At 50.9% G+C, this 21,429-nt stretch overlaps 2 protein-coding genes across 2 annotated transcripts; both read right to left on the reverse strand.

Moving 5' to 3' along the window:
* Positions 1–85: 85 nt before the first annotated feature.
* TGAM01_v200626 (hypothetical protein) lies at positions 86–5,206 on the reverse strand (the record flags this gene model as incomplete). Its single annotated transcript, XM_024548593.1, has 9 exons — positions 86–944; positions 1,013–1,103; positions 1,204–1,501; positions 1,588–2,463; positions 2,538–2,626; positions 2,688–2,821; positions 2,872–3,693; positions 4,262–5,107; positions 5,181–5,206. 9 exons carry the CDS (start codon positions 5,204–5,206, stop codon positions 86–88), a joined length of 4,041 nt encoding a protein of 1,346 aa, XP_024406604.1.
* Positions 5,207–6,816: 1,610 nt separating this feature from the next.
* TGAM01_v200627 (NDT80/PhoG like DNA-binding family protein) lies at positions 6,817–8,870 on the reverse strand (the record flags this gene model as incomplete). Its single annotated transcript, XM_018809074.2, has 3 exons — positions 6,817–7,471; positions 7,528–7,899; positions 7,999–8,870. 3 exons carry the CDS (start codon positions 8,868–8,870, stop codon positions 6,817–6,819), a joined length of 1,899 nt encoding a protein of 632 aa, XP_018657741.2.
* Between the last annotated feature and the right edge of the window lie 12,559 nt (positions 8,871–21,429).

The following is a 21,429-nucleotide window of genomic DNA, read 5'->3' on the forward strand; positions in this document are numbered from 1 at the left end:
GTATGCTGGTTGCTCTCATACGCTTAACACACTCTCACTTACTCTCACTCGTAAGAAAGAGGAAAAAACTTGTCATCGCTTTCCATTAACCCCATGTCGACTCCCCATGATCCATCTCACTCATAGTATCATCAGCATTGAGCATCAGATCACTCCAATTCAAGTCCACCTTCTCCAGCTCCCTCGAGAAAAAGTCCTGCTCTTCCCTCATCGCGATACGAATATCTGCCGCAATCTTCTCAGGATATCTCCGCACATTCAGCCAGTGCGTCAAGCTCCGGAGGGCTTGCTCCAGGGGCAGCGCCGAGTCCACCTCGGCGTCAATGTCGCTACCTGCGAGCCACTCGTCGCGGAGCTCGGGCCGGCAGTGGAGATAGACGGCTGTGATGACGCGCATGTTGGACTGCCTCCACTTACGGCCACAGTACGGTACCTGGCCCTTGAAGAGCTTGAGCGTGTAGAGTCGAAGCTCAGGCTGGGGTACCCGGAGGGACTTCTTAAGAATGGTGGATGATTTGTACTGCACGAGCAAGAGGTTGCGGTGCGCCTTGTTCTTGCAGATCTTTTGCATCACCCTGAGGTAGTTGATTAGAGAAAAGAAGTTTCTCCTCGAGAAGTCGGTGATGGGCTCCAGCGGGAGAGAGCTGAGCGGCAACCCCATCTCGTCGACTTCTGGCCTCATTGGGACGGGGTACTCCCCATTGACTGCAATATCCTCCATATGGTCCACTGCTTGGTCCACGGGTTCCTCCAACTCTCGCTGCCTCCTAATTGGCGGCGGTGCTGCGTCATCTTCGCTGTCTTCTCCTTCTGGATTTCTATCCTTGTTTTCTTCTTCGCCGTGAGCCTTTTCTTCTAGGCCTACTTCTTTCTCCCCCTCGTCCTCGAGATCGCTCTCGGTCTTGTCCTTAAATTTCGACCGAATGTTGCAGAATTGGAAGAAGCTGCTTACGCGGTAAGTAAAACGGAACGTCGCTACGAGTGCATCATTCAAATTGAATGCTAATCTTACCTGTTTTCAACATGATCCATCTTGCTGTCAACTACTTGTTGAATGTCCTGATGTGCAAAGAGCTTGAGAACCAAAGGAAGATAGTTAGAGTCTAGTAAAAGCTGCGTCAAATATTCAAATTTGAGCACATCTACATATTCACCCTATTATTAGCTTAGTAGTTCTTGATACAGAGCATTCCGAGCACTTACGTGAGAGTCTAAGCCATTTCAGTAGGAGTAAGAGAATGGCTGTCATGGCTTTTGAAGTAATCTCTCGTGTCCGAGTAGCATCAATCTCTTCAGGAGTCGGCTCTCCTTCTCCGTCGGCTTGACTTTGTCCATCCATGCCCCTCTGTGATCCAGGGCCGCCATTCATGCCAGGGTTATTGGCCCTACTAGTCATTCCTGCCATCTGATTCTGCTGCTGGGTCACAATAGCCGTAACATTAACCAGGATTGGACGAAGCAAAACAATCACAATAGACTGAAGATGAGGCAAGGCGTTGGCCTATGAGCAAGGGTTTGAGCATTAGTTTTGGGTCAACCAGAAAAAAAGGGGGGGGGGGAGCAGGCAAGCAGTCCGGGCACACTTACGTAGAAACGCTCCACCGCAATGAGACGTTGTTTGTCTCTCTCGCTCAGTTTCTCCGGATTGGGTCCCAAGTCAATCTCAGGGCCTGGAGATGAGCGTTCCTTCCTTTTCTTCTCCTTGTTATCTTCTACTTTCAGTTCGCGCAAGACTTCTTTCTCCTCCAGCGTGAGCTCGCTAAGGTCAAGGTCCTCAATGTCATCGTTTTCGTCATCATCTCCGTCATCATCCGTCTCCCAGCCGCGTTCAAACTTTAGAAATCGCTCTCGCTCTTCCCAGAGTTGACGGGTCGCTCGGGTCATCCTGACGCGTGAGGAGAAAAGCTGCCCTGCCTCGAGGATTGAAGCGGGAATATCGCTTCCCTCCCATTTTCTAGATACCAGAGGATTGCCATATCCAGCGCCACCCTTCCCACCAGCACTGTTGCTGGTGGCATCTAGAGGAGGATACATGAAGGGGAAATTTTGGTTAGTTTGGTAGTTTTGCTTCTTACCGCCCTTACCACTAACGCCCGGCGACGGCGGAGGTGATGGAGCCGGGGTGGCAATATGCACCGGTTGATTGAGGATAGATGCTCCTCCCATTTGGGTGTTAGTCGGCTGCGTGATGATTCCGTTGGAACCATTTCGAGTCATGATATTAGGAAGAGGTGGGAGAAGCGACGGATTATCAGCTTCTAGAGGTATTAACGGCTGTGGAGGGACATAGGCGGGATATTTCGATGTGATTTCCTGGCGAAAGACGTGGTAGTCTAGGGGGTTTGCCGTGATTGTGTCCTTGTTCTTGTCACCAACCAGCTCGCTGGTGGCCTCCTTGATCCGGTCAAGGTCACCAGTGCCACCAAATACCAGGAGAATGGACTTCCAGAACAGCAAGAATATCTATACAATTTATAGTCAGAACATACCCTGGCCACGTGCTTGCACAAAAGAAGATAAGGCTTTGGAGTCTTTACCTGAGTATGGGGCATAGTATTTTGCTCGTCCCATCTGAGTTTGGAAATGGCTAGCATAAGAAAGTCAACCAGCGAGGGGTTCAATTCAACTAGCCATCTCATGTTAGTTACGCTCGCCAGAACAAATTGAAACATGGGGTGTGTGCATACGCAATTTTCCATAGGTAGGAGACATTTCCTCGGGATCGTTCAATGTCTCTTGAACAGCAATATACATAATTGTCAAGAGATTCATCAACTCGTCCTGGGCATCTTGAGCATTTGCCTGCTGAATATCGCCAGACCTATCCACATTAGACTGCATCTCATGTTTTCAAGCACGGGCGCCTCATACCAGTGAATCTCGAAGACATTCTTCAGTGCCTCCCAAACGGCCGATAGGCCATCGAGCGATGTGAAACATGTGACTCCAGCCTTGATCGCTTGCAACTGCGGGATGCTTGCAATGGATCGACTCGTCTCGTCCGTCGCGTAAGGCATTGCCGTATCTCCCCACCTACCCAGCACCAGGTACATAATCTTGCCAATCGAGGTTGCCCTCAACGCCGCATCGTCTGACTGCACGCCCGCAATGGCAGCTTGTACAAACTTTGCTCTTGTGTCGTGGTCTGCGTCGTCCCAGCCAAGCTTGCCACCTGACTCCTGATTCCAGTGCCATTCAAAGGCCTTTTGCGCCGCGTTAAGACGCACCCACTGCCAGAACTGGTACACGAACCACTCGTCAATCTCTTCGGCATGCGGGCCCATATCTTCGTACACAAAATCGTATGCCGCAGGCTCGGCAGAGTTGACTCCGGCCACGATGCGCCGCAGCTGCATCAGGGAGAGAGAGTCGGTGGGAGCATGTTGCGGTATTGGTGCTCCACGGTTTATATTATTATTGTTATTAACATTATTGCTGCCGCCCGGGGTCGAAGCAGGAGGTGCTGCCGAGTTATAGCCCGCACCACCGCCCTGCGCATAACGTTGCGATTGTTGTTGGGACTGTTGAAGGGGGGCTCTGGCAGACGAAAGCGGCGGCAGCATTGGAGCTGGAGATGGCTCCGCCGAGTCGTCAATAGCGGAATCATCTGGCGAGAACTCGATTGGCTCTTGTGTCGCGTCGTTAGAGGCCTCATTAGAGGGCCCCTGGGCCGTTTTCGCCGAAGACCACAAACTATTCATCATGAGGTGGGCTTTCGATGGGACGTGGCGGTTTCTCGATCCGTGCAGCGCATTGCGGGGTGCCGCCAAAGATTCCTCTCCAGTGGAGGTTTGGTTAATCCATGAAGACTGTGATATACAGTTACCGGAATGCAGAATAGGAAGATGCTCGCTGGGCAGATGCTATCGCGTGTTGGTGCTGGTCATGTGCAGGTGATGATGATATGCTGCAGCTCCAGAATCAGAGGACGTTGGAGCTTTCTGATAAGGTGGGTGCTTCAACTGGAGGGGCGCTTGTTTGGAGCTCCCAGCGCAGCTCCAATTGGCTGGGCGACCCCTCATGTCCCCCCTGAGGTGCTGCGGCACTGCTCGCTGGGGCTGGGCGGGTTAAGCGCTACAACAACAGCGAGTTCATGTAGGTATTTGATTGATATCTTCTGATATCAGCTAGAAAAAAGAATCAACATTGATTCAAAAAGCGTCATTATTGTTTGCAACTTGAATAATATTCTAAGCGCTTGAAAATATATACCAATTATTCTTATGTGCATCATATATACAAAGTAATTCGCTCCTCTTACTCTTCATCAGACATATCCTCGTCCGATTCACCACCAGCTTCACCCCCTCCCCCTTTCTCAGTCTTTTTCTTCGCCCGTCTTCTCAACTTCTTCAGTCGATTCATCCTCTTCTTCTTATCCTTTACATGCTCCTCCTTCTCAGCCCTCTTCTGCTTCGCCGCCTCCTCAGCCTGCGCCTCTGCCCTCGCCTTGATCCTCATCGCGGTTCGACGCTTCTTCCCCGGCCGTTTCCTCTTCGCTGGTTGATCATCTTCGACATGAGCCACGGCTTCTGCTCCTCCTCGCCCTCGTTTGATGGCAATTTTTCTGGTTGCCTTGATCGTTGTAACTCTCCAGGGGAGCTCAAGTCCCCACGCCCTCACTTTCGATCGCTCAATGACGTCTTCGCCGCTCACGGCTGCCATCTCATATTGCTGTTTCTTCTCGGGCGACAATTCCGTCACCAAATAGTATGATAACGGCCGACCCCTGATCATTTTGCCTTCCACGACTCTGTTCATGTTTTCAAGAACAACTTGCGGCGCCGGACCAGCCGCGCTGAATAGTCGGAAAGCATAAACTTCATCGTCGTCTTCGCCGCCTTCTTTGGCTGGAGAGGCCTCGGCTGGCGTCTTTGGCTCGCTTTCTTCATCGGAGCTGAGCTCCTCATCTTTCTTCCTTTCTTCAACCTTGGGTTTTGTGACAATTGGCAGCGAAGTAGTCTGGAGCTTCGGCGCACGAAAGGCGCTCTCATCTAGCCCAAGGGATATGGCGATTTGTGCATTAAGCCGTGCCTCCAGCTCGGCATCTGCTTCGCTCTCACTCCATGAAGACTCTTCCGATGCATGCAAGTCTTCTCGACGAATTCTACTTGATCAATTAGCCTTCAAACATCTACAATAGGCAAGTATGCAAGTAATAGAGAGGGAACAGCTCATACCTCTTCGCATCAGGTACCTCAAACATGGTGACTTGCTTCCAGTAAGCCAACAAAAGTTTTTTTCTCAATCCGCCCAATCCCGAATCTACTAGATTTAGACGTGCTCAATCAGTTGTTAAGAGATACGATATCAAAGAAGGAAATGAGATGAAACAAATGGGTATAGTTGAAAAAAGCGCCACTCATCAGCACAAATGTCACCGTTCAATTACTTCCAAACCAGCATAAAACGAGGCTGCAGACGGAAATGCGTCGCCGTCTTCTCATGGGCTTATCTTATCGGGCGCCATGTACCCAGGTACCCCATACGCCACTGTTTTGAAGTACAGCTTTTGGCGTACTTTCCACCGGGGGGCCACCAAATTGAACTCCAAATACAGGTACCCACCCACCCACACATACCTAGAAACACCAACACCCATATCAAACCTTGCACCGCTGTAAATGGCAGCAGTCAAGCACTCGACGCAGCATCCCGTCCACATCCAACTCCTTTCGTATCTATTTCTGGATTCAGCTCCTATCTCTCTGGGGCCCAGATCATGACCCCGTAACCTTCCCCCCCAACAGTCCACACAACCAGGAAATCAGCCAGGAACAAACTCCCAGCATACAGGGAATAAAGCATTCCTTGGCCCCCACGCCCGGAAAAACCAACTACAACAAAAGAGAAGAGAATTTCGATATGATCCGTTTTTTAATCTATTTTGAATTTATCCCCCTCCAACACCATGCCGTCGCTCGAAAAGGAGTAAGCAACAAAGAGCCTTGCCGAGTTTCTGCATGTACTACATTGTTTATATTAGCCTAGGGTCACACCTCATGCAGCCCTGCAGTAGTAGACAATTCACGCAAAACGAACAAAGGTACAGCACGTTAGAGAGAGGCTTTTTTCCCGGGGCTGTTCTTAACTCCTCTCTGTCTCTTTTGCCCCTAGTTCAACGCCAAGTGCTTGGTGACTGCAATCACTCTGAATAATGTACATCACATTAGTAGTTCGTCATTTAACAAAAGTGCCATTGGCAGGTATCTCGTGTACAACCTATTGCCGCCCAATCAAAAACCCTTGGAGAAAAGCGCTCATCTCGCTAACTGGAAAAAATAACAACGAGAGAAACAATCAAAATCAACGATCAGCCCATCACAGCTCGCCATCGTGGTATCTTTAGTATTGTCAAAGCAGATACCTGAACCATAACATCATACCAATGGACCCAACAACCGAGTTTGACCTTGACGCCGCAGCAGATGAATCATATTTTTAGCCACCTTTCCAACCAACTGCCAATCCAAAATCCCTAAATGTTTTCTAAATATAATATAAGTAGACATACACACACACATACATACATCTACACGAACAAGAACACGCATGTGTGTATGTGTATCTGTGTGTATATATGCGTACATGTACATAGGTAAGCATAGAAAAATCCGTGAAACAAAGCCCCCGTAGCATTTGCTGCCTATTTGCGCCGCAGAACCAAAGTGTCATTGCACACATGTCCCAGTCCATCCTAAGTAAATAAAGATCCCTAGTAATATACAACCAAAAGAATCAAAAGGTAAAAACAATCAACGCTCTGAAACTGCTTGTCGAAACTGCCTCACATCTGAACATCACGTTGCAAGCTCCTTAGCTTGCAGTCCATGAATAATTATGCATGGGCTCAAACGACCCGCGAGGTTCAGGTTTCACTGAGGATCCAGTTGCTGTCCCCGCCTTATAGGAATCGTGGGAAAATGGATATGGTCTCGCATCAGTCGTAGTATAAGCTGCTGTGGAGCTATTCTCGCCGGCGACGGTGGTAGACCAGGCTTGTGATGATGAATAGTATTCTCTAGAAGGATTTGATCCTTGCGTCGTTGATCCATACCGATACTCGGGCGATTCGCTGTTGTTGACGGAGTTGGTAGCATGAACAGACTGCTGGCCGCTGTGTCTTGGACTCTTGTTTGGTCGGCCGTTCTCGACGTATCTGGGGATGCTCAGAGTGCTGTCCTGGCCACTCACGGCTGGTGTACTAGCCGACAACTGGGATCCGGAAGTTTGCTGTTGCACATAGGTATACTGTCCTCGAGTTGGTGGTTGCTGCTCTAGTGGCAAGGATGATATCGTTGACTGAAGCGGCAGCTCCTGGGGATCCGGGCTAAAGGTTGATGCAGTAGGCATGGGAACTTTAGAATAGGTATCGGCACCCATCGTCGTCGCTGAGTAGCTTCCTGGTCCCGAGGAGCCGACTTGAGAGATGGACGTGTTGCTGCTGCTAGCACTCCACGTTGGATATGGACTTGAAAGTTGTTAGCTCGCTCGAAAGATAACCCAGCCACACAACTGAAAACTCACTTGGTAGGTCTCATTGAACCCAGTTGCCCGCTTCCTGGTACCTTGGGAGCGCTAAAGGTAAAGTTCGAGCGTGGTACTTGTATGTCCACACTTGTTCTCTTGAGCTCTTGGGGCTTTGCGCTTAATGCGCCCGCGACAACTCCCAGGCCTGTTTCTACCAAGGCTTGACCCCTTGAGCCAGCGCTTGACCCCAGCAGAGGGATCTCTCTGCGGGCTTGGAAATTGCGCGGGCTGCGGCCGCGCACTACGACTGGGGCAGTGGTGGATTCTGTTAAGACAACTTTGGAGTTGTCAGACAAAGTTCCAAACACTTTAAGGTGAAGCACAAAGTGCTGTTGAAGCTCCTTTCGTCGACCGTTGTTTGCAGTAGCACTATTACCTGATGTCAGAACTTTCCTCAAGAATGGAGGGGCAAGCTGAGGGGGAAACAAGTCTTGGTGAAAGAAAAACTTAGTAGCCAAGTAAACATACATTCTAAACTGGAGTCGACGCCAACCAATAGGATAGACAGCATAGTCTCCTTCGGGCTCAGATCCATCATCTTGGAAAGGAATCAAAGGGAGGGCGGCGGGTTCTTGATCAGGATTTTGGGCAATTTCAGGGGCATTAGGCGGCGGAGTTTTCCATGGGATGACAATGAGGCGGACGGGGTTGCCATCAACAGATTCAATAGCAGATATAGCGACCTCCATACTTGTCACCAACAGGGTCTCGTTGCTCTCGTTGACAACAGAGAGTTGCCCTCTAGGAGTGATCAAAGAACCACTAATTTGGAACAAATTCCTTCGGTAGCAGGTTAACTCGGGCTGTAAGGCAGTTCCGTCGCTGGCAGTCGATGGCATCTCAGAAAGAAAGAACATGCCATGAAGCTGGGCGGATAGTTCTAGTTGCTGCATTCGGCCTTGCTGATCCACGATGGTATGCTTATCTTGTGTTCGCCGGAAAGCCAGCAGTTTGTGATCTTGATTTACCGTCAATCGAGAGCCGTCATCCCGCAAGTCCTGAACGATTTCCTGATAGGCGGCCGGTTCAGTTTGAGAGAAGGGTCTCTTGAGGCTGGGGTAGCTATGTTGCGCGGATAGGCTTGATTGGGAGTGGCGTTCATACGCAACAGAATCTTCTTGAGGATACCGTCCATAGGGGTAGGACTGGTCATGGCCACTGCGAGGACGCCCTGGAAGAGGGGACGCCGAAGCTGAGCTATGAAAGCCAGAGTCCATTGTTGCTGTGCCGAGTCTGTTGGCCAAGTGAGCGGAACCGTTGTAGGTGGACCAGAAATTCGAATGAGCAGGCTCTCCTCTGAGGTCTGACATGGTTACTGGATATGCTGTTGCTGTCATCATGGGCGCATATCCCTCTTTGCTTGTTCGCTCGCTGAGGAAACTCCGGTGAATCTTGCTATGCTGAATGATGAAGTGTAGGGGCTGATGTCGTGGCGGATGAAGGATCAACTGAGTGAGATGGCTCTTGATAGTTCACCACTCGAGAGAGCAAGCCGCTTCAAAACTTCTTCAAAGAGAGAAGGGCGTGCAAAGTACAACGACGGATATGATTGAGAGTTGAAGTTGAGAAGAGAACGGGATATAAAGAATGATAAACAAGAAGCAAGTCCATAAATAATAGACTGACGGCAGATGATGGAGGGGAGTGGTTGATAGATTTAAAAGGCCCGGCACTGGACCGGGAGTGGGATATCGATCCTATTATTACTCACAGCCGAGTAGTAGTATATACATACTGCTACGTATGGATGTGTGTATGGGTATGTGTGTGTGCGCGCATGTGTGTGTGTCTATAAAGACAACTCAATGGACAGAACGGGCTTGCGGGCAGGCACTTCCGGTGAGGGCCGCCGCCTTGCACCCCAGTACGGGACCTAATATGGCCTTCTGTCTACGGAGAGGTCCAGGGACGCTGGTCCACTCCGAACTAGAGACCCATGCTTTCTTCACAAGCAAAAGGCCTCGAGTGAGGCTAAGTGGGATAATGATTCGGACTCTTTGACACAAGCGCCAGCCAGGCGCAGCGACTTGCAAGAATATAGCCCATCACGTACCCATGCATGCAACCTTTCTTGGAAGGAGGACGAGGGGGGTACGTCGCGGCAGTGAGAGGGGTCGAACTCGGATCTCGTTCATCAGACGCTTGAAGGGGATCCCCGGGATTCCCTGCAAGTCTTTGGACTGACGTCCGGGCAAGCAGAGCATGCCTGAAATTCATGCTAGAGAGCACAAGCATCGTCGGTCTTTTTTTCCCATTTCATTCGTCTATCATATCCAGGGGGTGTGTGGGTGGGTATCTTTACATTTTTTTCCCTCCTTCTGTTTCCTTTGCTTTGAAGCCTCATTATTACCTGTTTATGCAGCCTCTGATCTCTTTTTTTTTTCTTTTGGGCTCTTTTTCCCTTGTTTCTCTGTCAAGACAAATGAGATCCGAGAGCTGGCCAGATCGGTGTTATCTGACCCTTCTCCTCCTGGTCATCACTGATGAGCCATATCTCCGTGCGACGCGAGACATGCGCAAAAATCGTTTGAAAAGTGGCGTTCCAAACCAATCTCCCAATAAGCCCGAGGACACAATACCAAGTTGGGTAATCTTAGCGGAGGGCAACGAGAGGAAATTAAGAACAAAGGCCGAGAGAAAAAGGCCGAGCAATGAATTTCCTTTTGATCAATAGCCAACTTGATTCTCCCTTATTTCAAGATGAAAGTGCCTGTTTCATAGTACACGCCCCCTTCTTCATAGCAATGTCCGCCTGCTTTCTATTTTGTATAGAGGTACTGTATGAAGTACAGCAAAGAAGACAAACGTGTAGGCGCATTCGGGGGCTTTTTGTTGCTGGTCCATGCTAACCCTGCTAGCACTCGATGGCATGTATCGTAGTAGTAATTCGCGTGTTATTGTAACGTGTGGTAGATATTGCATGTACGGAGTAAACGTGGGCGCCCATCAATCTCACCAGTACGCGTTCAGAGCGTCCTTCGTATGAGATTCCTCTCTTCCTCTACTACCCAAAAAAGGCCCACTAGCCTTTGCATGTACCGAGTGGTGGGCGTGGAGACGGTTCTGCCGAGACGTGCACCAGGGGTGCTGATGACTGGCGCAGCGACTTGATGTACACACGGTCGTTACCCGGCTGGGCATGGTAAAAAAGCTACAAGTTGACGAGCCAGGGTATGGTGGGGAGCGCCCTGCTCATCTCAAAAGACGAGATTCTCATAAGCCGCTGAAGGATGCGCTCCGGAACCTAGCGAACCAGTATTGGTGCCTGTGCAGTCAGAGGCAGAATCCTCCGAAGCCAAGGTTAATCCGGGCTAATTGAATGATTTCTAGAAGACGATGGTGGAGTTGGGAGAGTAAGACGCAGAATGTCTCTCATTGACGGGGGATCACGACGCTGCTTTTTGCTTCGTACAAAGTACTCCACGGACAATCACCGGTCTCGAGCCAAGACGCAGCCAGCCATGTGCAGAGACAAGAGAGGACTGCTCCGCAAAATTAAAATGCGACCAGGTAGGGCAGCCGCGCGAGAAGTCAAAGACGAGGCAGGACAGGACAGGACAGGACAGGACAGGACAAGAGGCCGGTCTAAGGAGCCACTTGCAGGGATACTAGTGGAGGCATCCCTCAACGAGGATCCCTGACCAAACGGAGAAGGTATGGCACAAGTACTGGAGTGGCGCGGTACGAGTATACAAGAGCAATAATAAGCTACAGGGAGCTGTACATGCAAATAAGCCACTGCTAACGATAGGTGTGTATACTTTCAAGTGATGACCAAGATAAACGGGACCAAGAGAAGGATCTTATACCTTTGTGCTTATTCTTGTATGTACCAATAAAAGATGGCAGCAAGCGCAAAAGCAGGGTCCTATAGTTGACAAAAGCAGTAGGCAAGTAAGCATATACCTACATATAAGAGAGACAGAGAGAGGGAGAGGAAACGAAACTGTCGAGATACTTACTAAATCCGCATGGCTCACAGGCTCAATTCCTATCTGTCTACCACTTGGCTAGTAGATGTACCTACCGCATCTTTCTATTGTACTCGTTTATACGCCAGCTTCCAGAGTATGCTTGTACGCTAGCATTAATTGCGCTTACCTTAAAACGATGCGAGAAGCGGGCTTGAAATCGGCCGATTGACACCATGGAGGTGGTGGGTAAAGGTGGTGGATAGCCCCTCTGCGTATTATCCGCGAAAGATTATTGCGTCTTGGCCTCTCGCAGTTATTGGCGCTTTACTTGTACACCAAACGTGAGAAAAGCACATTCGAACAAAAGGGCTGTAGTACTTGTAAGGAGAGAGAAAAGAGGCCCGTTGCTATACGACGATGTCGTTCCAAGAGCGCCGAATCTCCCCGTCAAGATAGGAGGCGGCAGTGACCAGGGTAGGCAGCAAGGGGGGTCCGGTATCGTGCTCTGCAGGGTGTATACACAGTAGTAGTACTTAAACAAATGCCTGTATGCCATACACCATACTTGATCAATTTGGCTCGATGGCCCAATCACCATCTTGAACTAATGTTCGTCCGATCAAAGCGTATCAAGCGGATAAAAAGGCAGGTTGTGAGATGATCTCGTGGCGGCACTGACAAGCAACCGGCGGCTCAAACACGGCTGTCGCTTGCTAGCCAATGCTATGCAGTAAATACCACTCTCAGCACCGGCTCCATCCATCCAAAAGCCAAAGGGGGCGAGGGGGCCTGGGGGCGTCGAGGGCGTTGTCGGAAAAAACAATGCGTGCAAAGTACCTGTAGCAATACTCGGACTGCTAGCATTATTGGAGGGATTATGAAGAGGATGGGTGGGCTTGAAACGGGTGATGGCGGGGCATGGCCATGGGACCAAGGCCACGCCTTGTCATGGCCTGTTTGCATCCGTGATGGGCTGAAGCTTGGTTGATTGTTAGTATCTGCGGGAAATCGCGACCCACGAGTATCAAGCAATAGTAATCAGTCTCTGGGGAACAAGCATACGCTGGAATGCTTGTCCAGTCTAGAGTGCTACGCCATGCTTGCATGGACGAGGTGCAGCCCATCGCAGGGAGGAGGAAACAAAGCTTCGCTCGTCCGTGTATTCAAGCTCTAGCGGAGCTTCAAGGTGCCGTATCTGAAGAGGATTTGTTCCGGAAGAAATCGTGCATGCATTCAAAGACATGTTGAGCGATGTGATGAAGGCAGAACTTTGTCATACTTTGAAGTTGCGCAAGAGATGGCAAGGTGACGGCAGAGCTGCTTGTGCGCGCGCGTATGCATATGTGTGTGCTTAAACAGCGCGGCAAAGAGAGATTCATCACAAACAAAGAGCCTCGCTAGCTTGCGGCAAGGCTGTTGCTGCCAAGAGAAGGGCCACAGGGAATATGAGGTGGTACCAGCAAGTACCGTTGTCGCCACCATCTCTGAGGATTTGCTCAGGAATCGCATCGAACAAAGGCAGCCGAAGGCATAAATGCCGTACTAGCAGCCTCCCTTCGGTCTGATGCCCCCCAGTGCCGCGCCCACCTAGTTTGCTTAGTATCCGGATCATCCCTCTCTCGTGATTTGCCCGCCGCAGCCACCGTCCTAGAAGTTTGCCAGAACGGTGGCGTCGAGGTGCAGACAAAAGCCTCAAGACAATGCGGAGGCGGTCGTCCGCGCTGACCAAATGTGGAAGTTCACGCAGGGCGTCCTCGAGACAAAGATACAAGAGTCTGCCAAGAGTGGACTCGGTGGGCTCTAGCCGTCGATCTGGCCTCGGGGTCATCATCAGTGATCACTCGGCTGCAGCCCCACTACAGCGGCGGATGACAAGACGGACATGGACACAAAGAACAAGAAGCAGAGCCAAAGTCCTTGAAAGCCGTTGTGCGAGACACCCTGGTGCGACCTGTTTTCCCATCTTCTTTCCTCTCTCTTCCAAGGCTCCTCTTTCTTCATCTCAACACCGGCTTCTGTGCTTTGGTTCGTCTGCAGTTGACTGGGGTAACACACGATCTAGACGTGCCAAGTTTAGCCGTGAGGGGATGAAATCAACGAGCCCCATGCTGGCAATAACCCGGGTCCCCGTGATAAAGCCGTGTGACTAGTGACGTTGGCATAAGAATCGGAGTAGAAAAGAGAAAGACGTAAATGGATCAGTGTCGACTTTTGGCTATAGAGACGCCGGATAGATATGCACCAAGGTAAGTTGGAGGTTTTGAATCTCTAACTAGCACGACACAAGGACAAGGTGCCCTGTAACTGAGTGACAGTTGCCGGATCCCTCCGTGCGCTAGATCCTAAACTATTAGTATTGGATTGCCTGTATCTTTGACATGGTAGGAAGTTAGCGTTTCAAGACAATTCAAGCGCTCCAGTGCCGATTGGATTAAACCCGTATTTCGTGGAGGTTGGCTGAACAATGCAGCTTCGAGGCTCTACAGTATAGAGTTGCGAAAAGTGGATGCCTTGGTGCGAAGGCAGCAGGCGCCAGCTCCAACCAACTGACCCCCGCCCTCGTCTCTACTACTCAGTCCAACTTGCACTCGCCCGCAGAGCCTTGCCGCTGGAAGATACAGGGCACAGTTATGTTGAGTAATGTATGTATCTGAAGCGAATGCGAGGCTGAAACTACGTTGGCGACTACTAAAATGTGCCTATTTACGTGACAGTTTTAGGCACTAAACACAGTAGAGAAACGGAAATGTTCATCCAAGCATGCACGACGCGACCTAGAGAATCAATGCCTGCCCGTATCTCACTACAGGCAGCCCTTCAGCTTACCACCCACCTAATTCTCCGTTCTCCCGCCCTTCAAGCCGACTCAGAAATGCTGCTGAGCAGCACCTCTCTATGGCGGGCCGTTTCTGTGCGGGAATCGCCTGCGCCGCCTGTGGCTTCGGCAGGCCGCTGGAGCTGGTGATCAGAATCTGGTGGTGTACGGCGCAAGCCCGCTGAAGGCACCCTCAAAGCTTCTGGGTCCACCAACTTTGTCTCTTTTACGTGCCCCTGCGCCTCTGAGCCCCTGTAGGCACTCGTCCCGCGCGCCCCGTAAGGCAGGTACCCCGTCCAAGCCACCAAGGGCCTTGATTTCGACGCCTGCATATGCACGGGCACGGAGTGTCTGCGGTTATATTTCGAGTGCTTTTGACGGCAGGAGACTAGCCCGTGGACGGCCTAGCGTTTGGCCCCCACCTAACTGGAGGTGGAGTTGACAGCCGCGCCTTGCTCTGAGTCTCAAAGAACGAACCTTCAGGTGTATGTGGAGCGGCCATGCTGGTGTGGGCGCGAGAGGCATCCACTCATATAAGACCTACAGTACAAGTATGTACACACGGGGTACAAGTACGAAGCACGATATACAGTAGAAAGCATTTGAGCCAGCAAGGTGGTTTACAGAAAACCCAGCAGCCGCGCGCGCCTAGCTTCTGTACAAACCGAGTCCAAGCCACGCCTTGCCTTGAAAAGCTTCAAGTTGGCTGGTATCGCCGCTAGAGCAAGAACTCACTTTATTCACACACGAGCACCCTGTGGCATGTGGAAACTAGTACTGGGCTCTGGATCCACTGGCTATCTATCGACCTGGCAAGCAAAAGCATGGCTTTGAGATTTTCGTCCACGGTCGCTTGCAAGGCAGCAAGGTACTTGTACGAGTCCAGGGCCTTTGCGCCTTCTCCAGGCTTCAGTATTTCTTCGGGCCATCGAAGCGTAACCCACGTCGACAACTTGAGCAGTGGAAAACACGGGCATCGCTTAGGGTAGTCGGGGCCGTGGCTTTGTGTGCATGAATTCTCAATCAATCGTATCAATCGTGGCGCGTGTACCTGCTCGTACAAGGTTCGAGGTTCGACGACTTCGTCAAGCCAGGGCACGACAAAGGCCAGTTCCCCCCCGCGCTGTTGACTTTTGCGTAACGCAGAAGCTCTGCTTGCGCAGGTCGCCATCTGCAGCAGCAACAACAACTGCCGCTGAGTCTCAAGCAACACTCTCAGTTCGCAGCTCGATTTGCCATCCATCTACTCACTTGTACTGGTATGACCGACCTCCTTGCAGGCACCAGTGAAAACTTTATCGATTACCACACGCTACAGTAGCATCCGGCAGGCTCGCCGTTGAGATCCACTGTGGACGCGCCATTTCTAGCAGGGTAGACACATTGTTTGTCAACTGCCGGGCGGAATTGTATGCATACTTGTGCTACCTCGGCTTGCGCTGCGGAAATAAAGTCATACACGGTCACATTGATGTTGCCGTCCGATTCAACTACTGTATGCTGTCCTGTCCTGCCCTGCCCTGCCCTGCTTATTCCTAGCACTAGCAGCTAGGACCTCTTTATTTTCCTAGTAAGAACCTCCAAAGACCCATAGTATCGAGCTTTTTAAGCTTTACAGCAATGCCTTCAGCATTCTCTCTTCCCCTACCTGCCGCTTTCAGCATGTTGTATTGGCTACTGCTAATGAACACGCGTACCAAATATTTCCTGTTCACCACAAGTGATCCCAGATGGTCGCCCATGTCAGCACTTTCCCCTGACAGAGAATGGCGTAACAACTACTCCTATCGCCATCTTAGCTCTTCAACTCTTAAATGTCATTTCGCAGAGCGATTGCCTCACCGACAGCCGTGGCTTCTTTAGGTGCTGGCAAGCTCAAAGTAGCACTAGCAATAGCGGCCATTGCTTTCTAGACAGGTACGGAGTGCTAGTGGGATCTTTTCATGGGCTAATCCTTCAAATTACCTTGAGAGGTAGTGCAGCCAATCAGCTCTTGGCAGCCCGCAGTGGCTGTCGATATCAAACATTACCTAAGATGGCAGGTACGCAGGTCTATGACAGCTTTACGCCCCCAGATGCCGCTCTCGGGTACGGAGCATTGAAGTACCACGGAGCAAGAGATCTGCAGAACGTGACATCCGGCAGTAAAGCAGCCCGGTGCTTGTGCTTGCGGCAGCCGACAGCCTGAGATCCGTATGTACAGTAAGGTTACCTGTGCTGGAAAAAATAAAGGACCGACCAGGCAGGCACTACATGCCCAGGATGCACAGCACCTGCTTGAATCGAAGCTGCTGAGGCCTCCTCCACTCAGGACACGTTTTCTTGTCTTCATCACTTTCTTCATCACTCCTCTGCAGCTGCGATTAATTACCCGTCTGAGGCAGTATTTCCGGCCTTCATTCATGCGCGCCACGCCTTATCCCACTCCGTGCAACTGCTCCGCACACTGACAGGCATCAGTAGCGCTCAGGCCATCCATGTGACGGCAGGGCTGCTGGCCGCAGAAGCGCAGGTCAGCCAATCTGCGTCTTCCGCGGGCTCGTCTGCGTCTGCGTCTCTGTCCGGCTCAAGGAGCGTCCGTCTTGGCCGCGATGGCGCACCAGCAGCCACGCCGTATAGGTGATAGCCCCAATCGTGGTCCTGTCCTCATCTCAAGTTTCATCGCTCTGCGCCGGGCCTTTTTCTCGCTGGCGATGTAACCATCAGGGGCTCGTTGGGGGCCGCTTTGGAGATCTGGCTATCCAGGGCGCCCATCTAGCTCTCATCGTGATGGTCAACGAGCAGCGCAAGATGGCTGATGGGTTACTTCCCGTCTCCCCACTCCCATGCTCTTTTGCCATCACCAGGCATCCTTGGCGTCCCACGCGGAAGCATGCCACTTGCTGTGGCCTCTCCTAGTACCTACTCGTACTCCTACTACAATTGTCGTTCAAGCACGAACAGGGCACAGGCAATCCACGAGCGGGAGATATTCATGGCGGAAGGTCATGACGAGGGGGCCAGGGCAGCTAGTCCAATCGATGCTTCGGCCGGGTACTTACTCGTACAAGCTACCATTGCTACATGTGTACCTGCTTGGCTGTCGGCTGTGCCAAACCAGCCTAGACAGAGCTTCGTTCGCCCCCCCGGCTTCTTCAGGATCCTCTTATCCGCGTCTTCAAGAGTCCCGACAATGCCCTCACCATGTGCCAGCATCTAGCCAGCGCGCCTCATCACCGCCTCTACCTTACGCCCCGAGTCCATGGTGCCAAGTGCACTACTATTATTTCGCGGCCAACAAGACCGATGTTTCATGAGCAAAGCCGCACAACCGCAAAGCCGCACAACCATAGTCCAAAGTCGTTATTCAGGGCACTCTGCGCCGACTCTGTGAGCTTCATACAACTATGCATACACACATGCTATGGCTAGCCCCTCGGCTTTTGCCCGAAGTCATTTTAGCGACGTCACAGAGCTGTATCGGCACTCGCATGGAGGGTCGAACCCATCACCCATCGCCACTCATTACGGCGAGCCACTACGTACGAGTACAAGCTTCACCACCCACCGCTAGAATTCTATGAGATCACGCACAATCATCCGAGGCATTCATGCAATCTCATTTGTCAGATGACACATCCAAGGTTTTTCTCCATCACCAGCAGTAATTCAAGGAACTGGAGGCTCTCTTTCTCCTCCTGCAAATACAAGCACACTCATTTGCAAAGCGCTATAATTGGAGTGTCAGCTTAACCGGCCTTGTTTGGGTGCTTATTGGGAGGCCGCTATACGCGAATTACCACCGCGAGATGTAGGTGCTCCGGATCGGATCTATCTACTACCTATTACTGCCTATTACCCATACGACTACAAAGTATTATCTTACGCAAGAATAGTGCTCCATATCCATCCAGACGTATAATATCTACCCACCTACCTACACGCCCCATCGGCATCTCGGAGGTATTTGGGAATTTGGAGCACATATGCAGTCCAGCTCGCTGTAATTCGTTCCTTCGCAATAAAGGCATCAAGCTCAGTTCTGTCTCTATTTCCGTCATATCCAAGGCAACGACTTCGCAGGTCGCTTCGATTGTCGAATCAAAAGATCCTGAGAAAAAGACCTTTTAGTCGTCTTGTCATGTCGCATTCGGCAACAACTGCCTACTGTCACATACTTACTTTGGTACTAGTAGCACAGGGTGCCATCCCCAGGCGTGATGATCTACGACGCTTTGGTAGTAAGATGCAGATCCCTGGTCTGCAAAGCATTCACAATCCTTGAACAACGGGGCCCCTAGGGTTATTTATAAAGAAATGGCCTTCGCGATCGCGAGATGAATTTACAACTACAAGAGGGGTCTATAGATACAGTATACTGTATCTACATACCTATGCGTTTCACTCAGCCTGCCTCTTCATATGCCCGGCGCTAGGGTCATGAATAGATAGATAATCGCTTTTCCCGCTTGTGGTCGAATCAACAGACCACCTACCTAGAATGCTGCTAGGCGTCGATCACGGTGCCGCGACCAGTTTGCGACAGTCGGATTGCCAGTCTCGCTTGCGAAGAGGCTTCTGTTGGCCATCGTACCGGCGGCCGAGCCCTTACAGCCGGTGTTGGCCAGTACGCGCCTAAACTCCTGGTCCGGTGGCAGCGGTGCCCCTGCTTCCACCTTACCCCGTAAGGAACAGGCGCCGTTGTGGTCTGGCCCGCAGAAACCCCGCGATAGAGGTTGTCGCTTTGCTACAAGGCTCTGTAGTGCATGGGCAGCTCGCAAGTACATGCCCTGCCAAGAGACGAGACTACAGGGTGCGGTACCACGAGGTACAGGTAGTCTGTACTACCACGAAGTAATCCTTGTGACAGTGGCAAGTGGACATGCTACTCGGTTTAGCTTGTGTGGAGCATCCGCTGCATGAATAGAGCTGTGGGCGCGGATACAAGCATCTGTGCCGCGGCCGCATAGCTTGCCATGGAGCAGATTGGCCAGATCAATTTACGAATTATGCCTAGCAGGGGCATGCTTTGCCAGCCGCTTCTTACTGTACTTGCAGTACTTGCAAGTATTGTCGGCTGTTACATGGACGGCGCTCGACCGAACTAGAAGAAGACGGAGAACGAGAGAGAGAGAAAAAGAGGTAGAGACGGTATGTCCAGGGAGCGGCGTCATCACAAAGCGGCTGATAATCGAAAAGTCCGAACAAAAGTCCGCGGTGTTATGTGCTTGAGCTCTAAAAAGCCGACGATTTAGTCTTGGTCACGCTTGACATATACGCCTGGCTTGATGATATGCGCGAATATTAGAGCTCTTCCATCAGAATACACATCTAAGTATACTCAAAGAAGGGGTAAGCAGGTCCCCAAGCACGCAACTGATACGCGCATATGGAATGCCGTAAAGCCTCCGATACCACCTAACAGCAGTCGTTTACTGTAGCAGTACTCGGGACTCATCTGAGCATGTTATACGATGAAATAAGCGCAGGGCGTCTATCAACCCGCGCCATCTAGCAACGGCAAGAATTAACAGAGACGCTCATTCTAACCGAGCAGTAGGCATACCCCAGTTAAGCGACCAGAGATACGGCTAGCGGGATGTCACCCACTGTTGAATAATACCTCATCCGCCCTGTCTTGAGACTACACCATCCGAAAGTACTACTCGTACGAGTGGCTGTTTTACACTGCTCAAAGTAGTAGTATTACGGAGTAGATCACCAACTCCGTCTTCATGCGGCAAAGAAAGCAGAATAATAGTATCAGCCACTGTAATCTCATTCCGCGACACGAGCCGGATCTGCTGCTGCTATGAGTCGTATATCTGGCGCCACCCTTGACATCTTCCTCGGCCTGGTGTGACATCTCTGCAGCTTCACTAGACGTCTGCCACAGCCCGGCTGGGGTAAGGCAAGATGTGATCGCATGGCCTTGTGACCGGTGTCCAGCAGAGAGACTATTCACGCTCTGATATCAAGCTTTCGGAATTCCACGAGTTGATCTGAGATGTTAGCGGCACTCTGTTGTCAGATCTCTCTTGCATACGCATCATCATGAAATAAGCCATGGCTATCATGCATTTCTAATGGACGATGGCACTACGGATGCATGTATGCACACACACTCATCACGTTATCAAATCCTCATCAGGTGTCAACTTGGCATCATCAGCAAGTACCGGTTGCTCTGTTCGTAGTAGAGCACTCATACACAGCAGTCCGCTATCCTTGACAAGTGCCATCGACTCCTCGAAGGACTATTGATGCTACGCTAGGGGTCTGTTCTAGTCCATTGCTAAGGAATGCAATAGTACCACCTATTGTCACGCTGTCAATGTGAGACGGGCTCTTGTACCGTCCCGAAGTAGCCGATCGGACGTATTTAAAATGTAGTGCCAGTACCTACATACTACTACCTACTGCTACTCATACAAGTCGCCTGCCCATGCATTGCTACTCTGCATGAGGTAGTATGGCTCGTACTGACACTAGCCTGGGCACTAATAACGGTATAGCAGTAATGTTCCTACTCTCGTGGGGCGCTATTAGTCTACGAGAGGTGGATGTTTCATCACTCACAGGAGCGATTTGGTCGGCTGAGAAGCTTGGACGCAAAGTTTGGATGCACTTTTGTTCGACTGTTTATGGCTACGAGTATTTGGCTAGCGATTGAATGAATGTCGGCCGCCTTGACTTCAGACCGAGTCCAGGAAAGCCGGACCACAATAGTGAGACGGGACCGCTTGGCCGCTGCTGAAGTGAAGAGGCAAGGCTGTATGGCCAAGCCATTCATACTGCATGTCTCAGTTGAAAGATGAGGAAGGGGCCAGGCCAACGCGGCTTTCTGCTCACAGATGATGGCATTTCGCAAGGTACCCAGCCTTTATGCTTAATGAACTAAGCAACATACTCTTCAAGCTTATCGTTTCCCTACCAGGCCTTTAGCCTCAACAAAGTTATTTTGCCTCTCTGCCTTGGCTTTGATAGGCTGGAAAGGTGAATTATAAAAGCGGCATAATCTTTATTTAGCCGTTGCTGCCAATCGACATGCCGCTTATACTGGTTTATGCTATATAAAGTATGCTATCATATACAAGCAAGTGCTGGCGAAGAATCCTACGATGCAAGTTCTGGTGCTTGGCAGTGTCAAAGCTTTGCTCTTCTTTGGTTAGACTGTCTTGCAGTGCCTTC

This window comes from Trichoderma gamsii, assembly GCF_001481775.2.
Source record: "Trichoderma gamsii strain T6085 chromosome Unknown Scaffold_2.2, whole genome shotgun sequence".
NCBI lineage: Eukaryota > Fungi > Ascomycota > Sordariomycetes > Hypocreales > Hypocreaceae > Trichoderma > Trichoderma gamsii.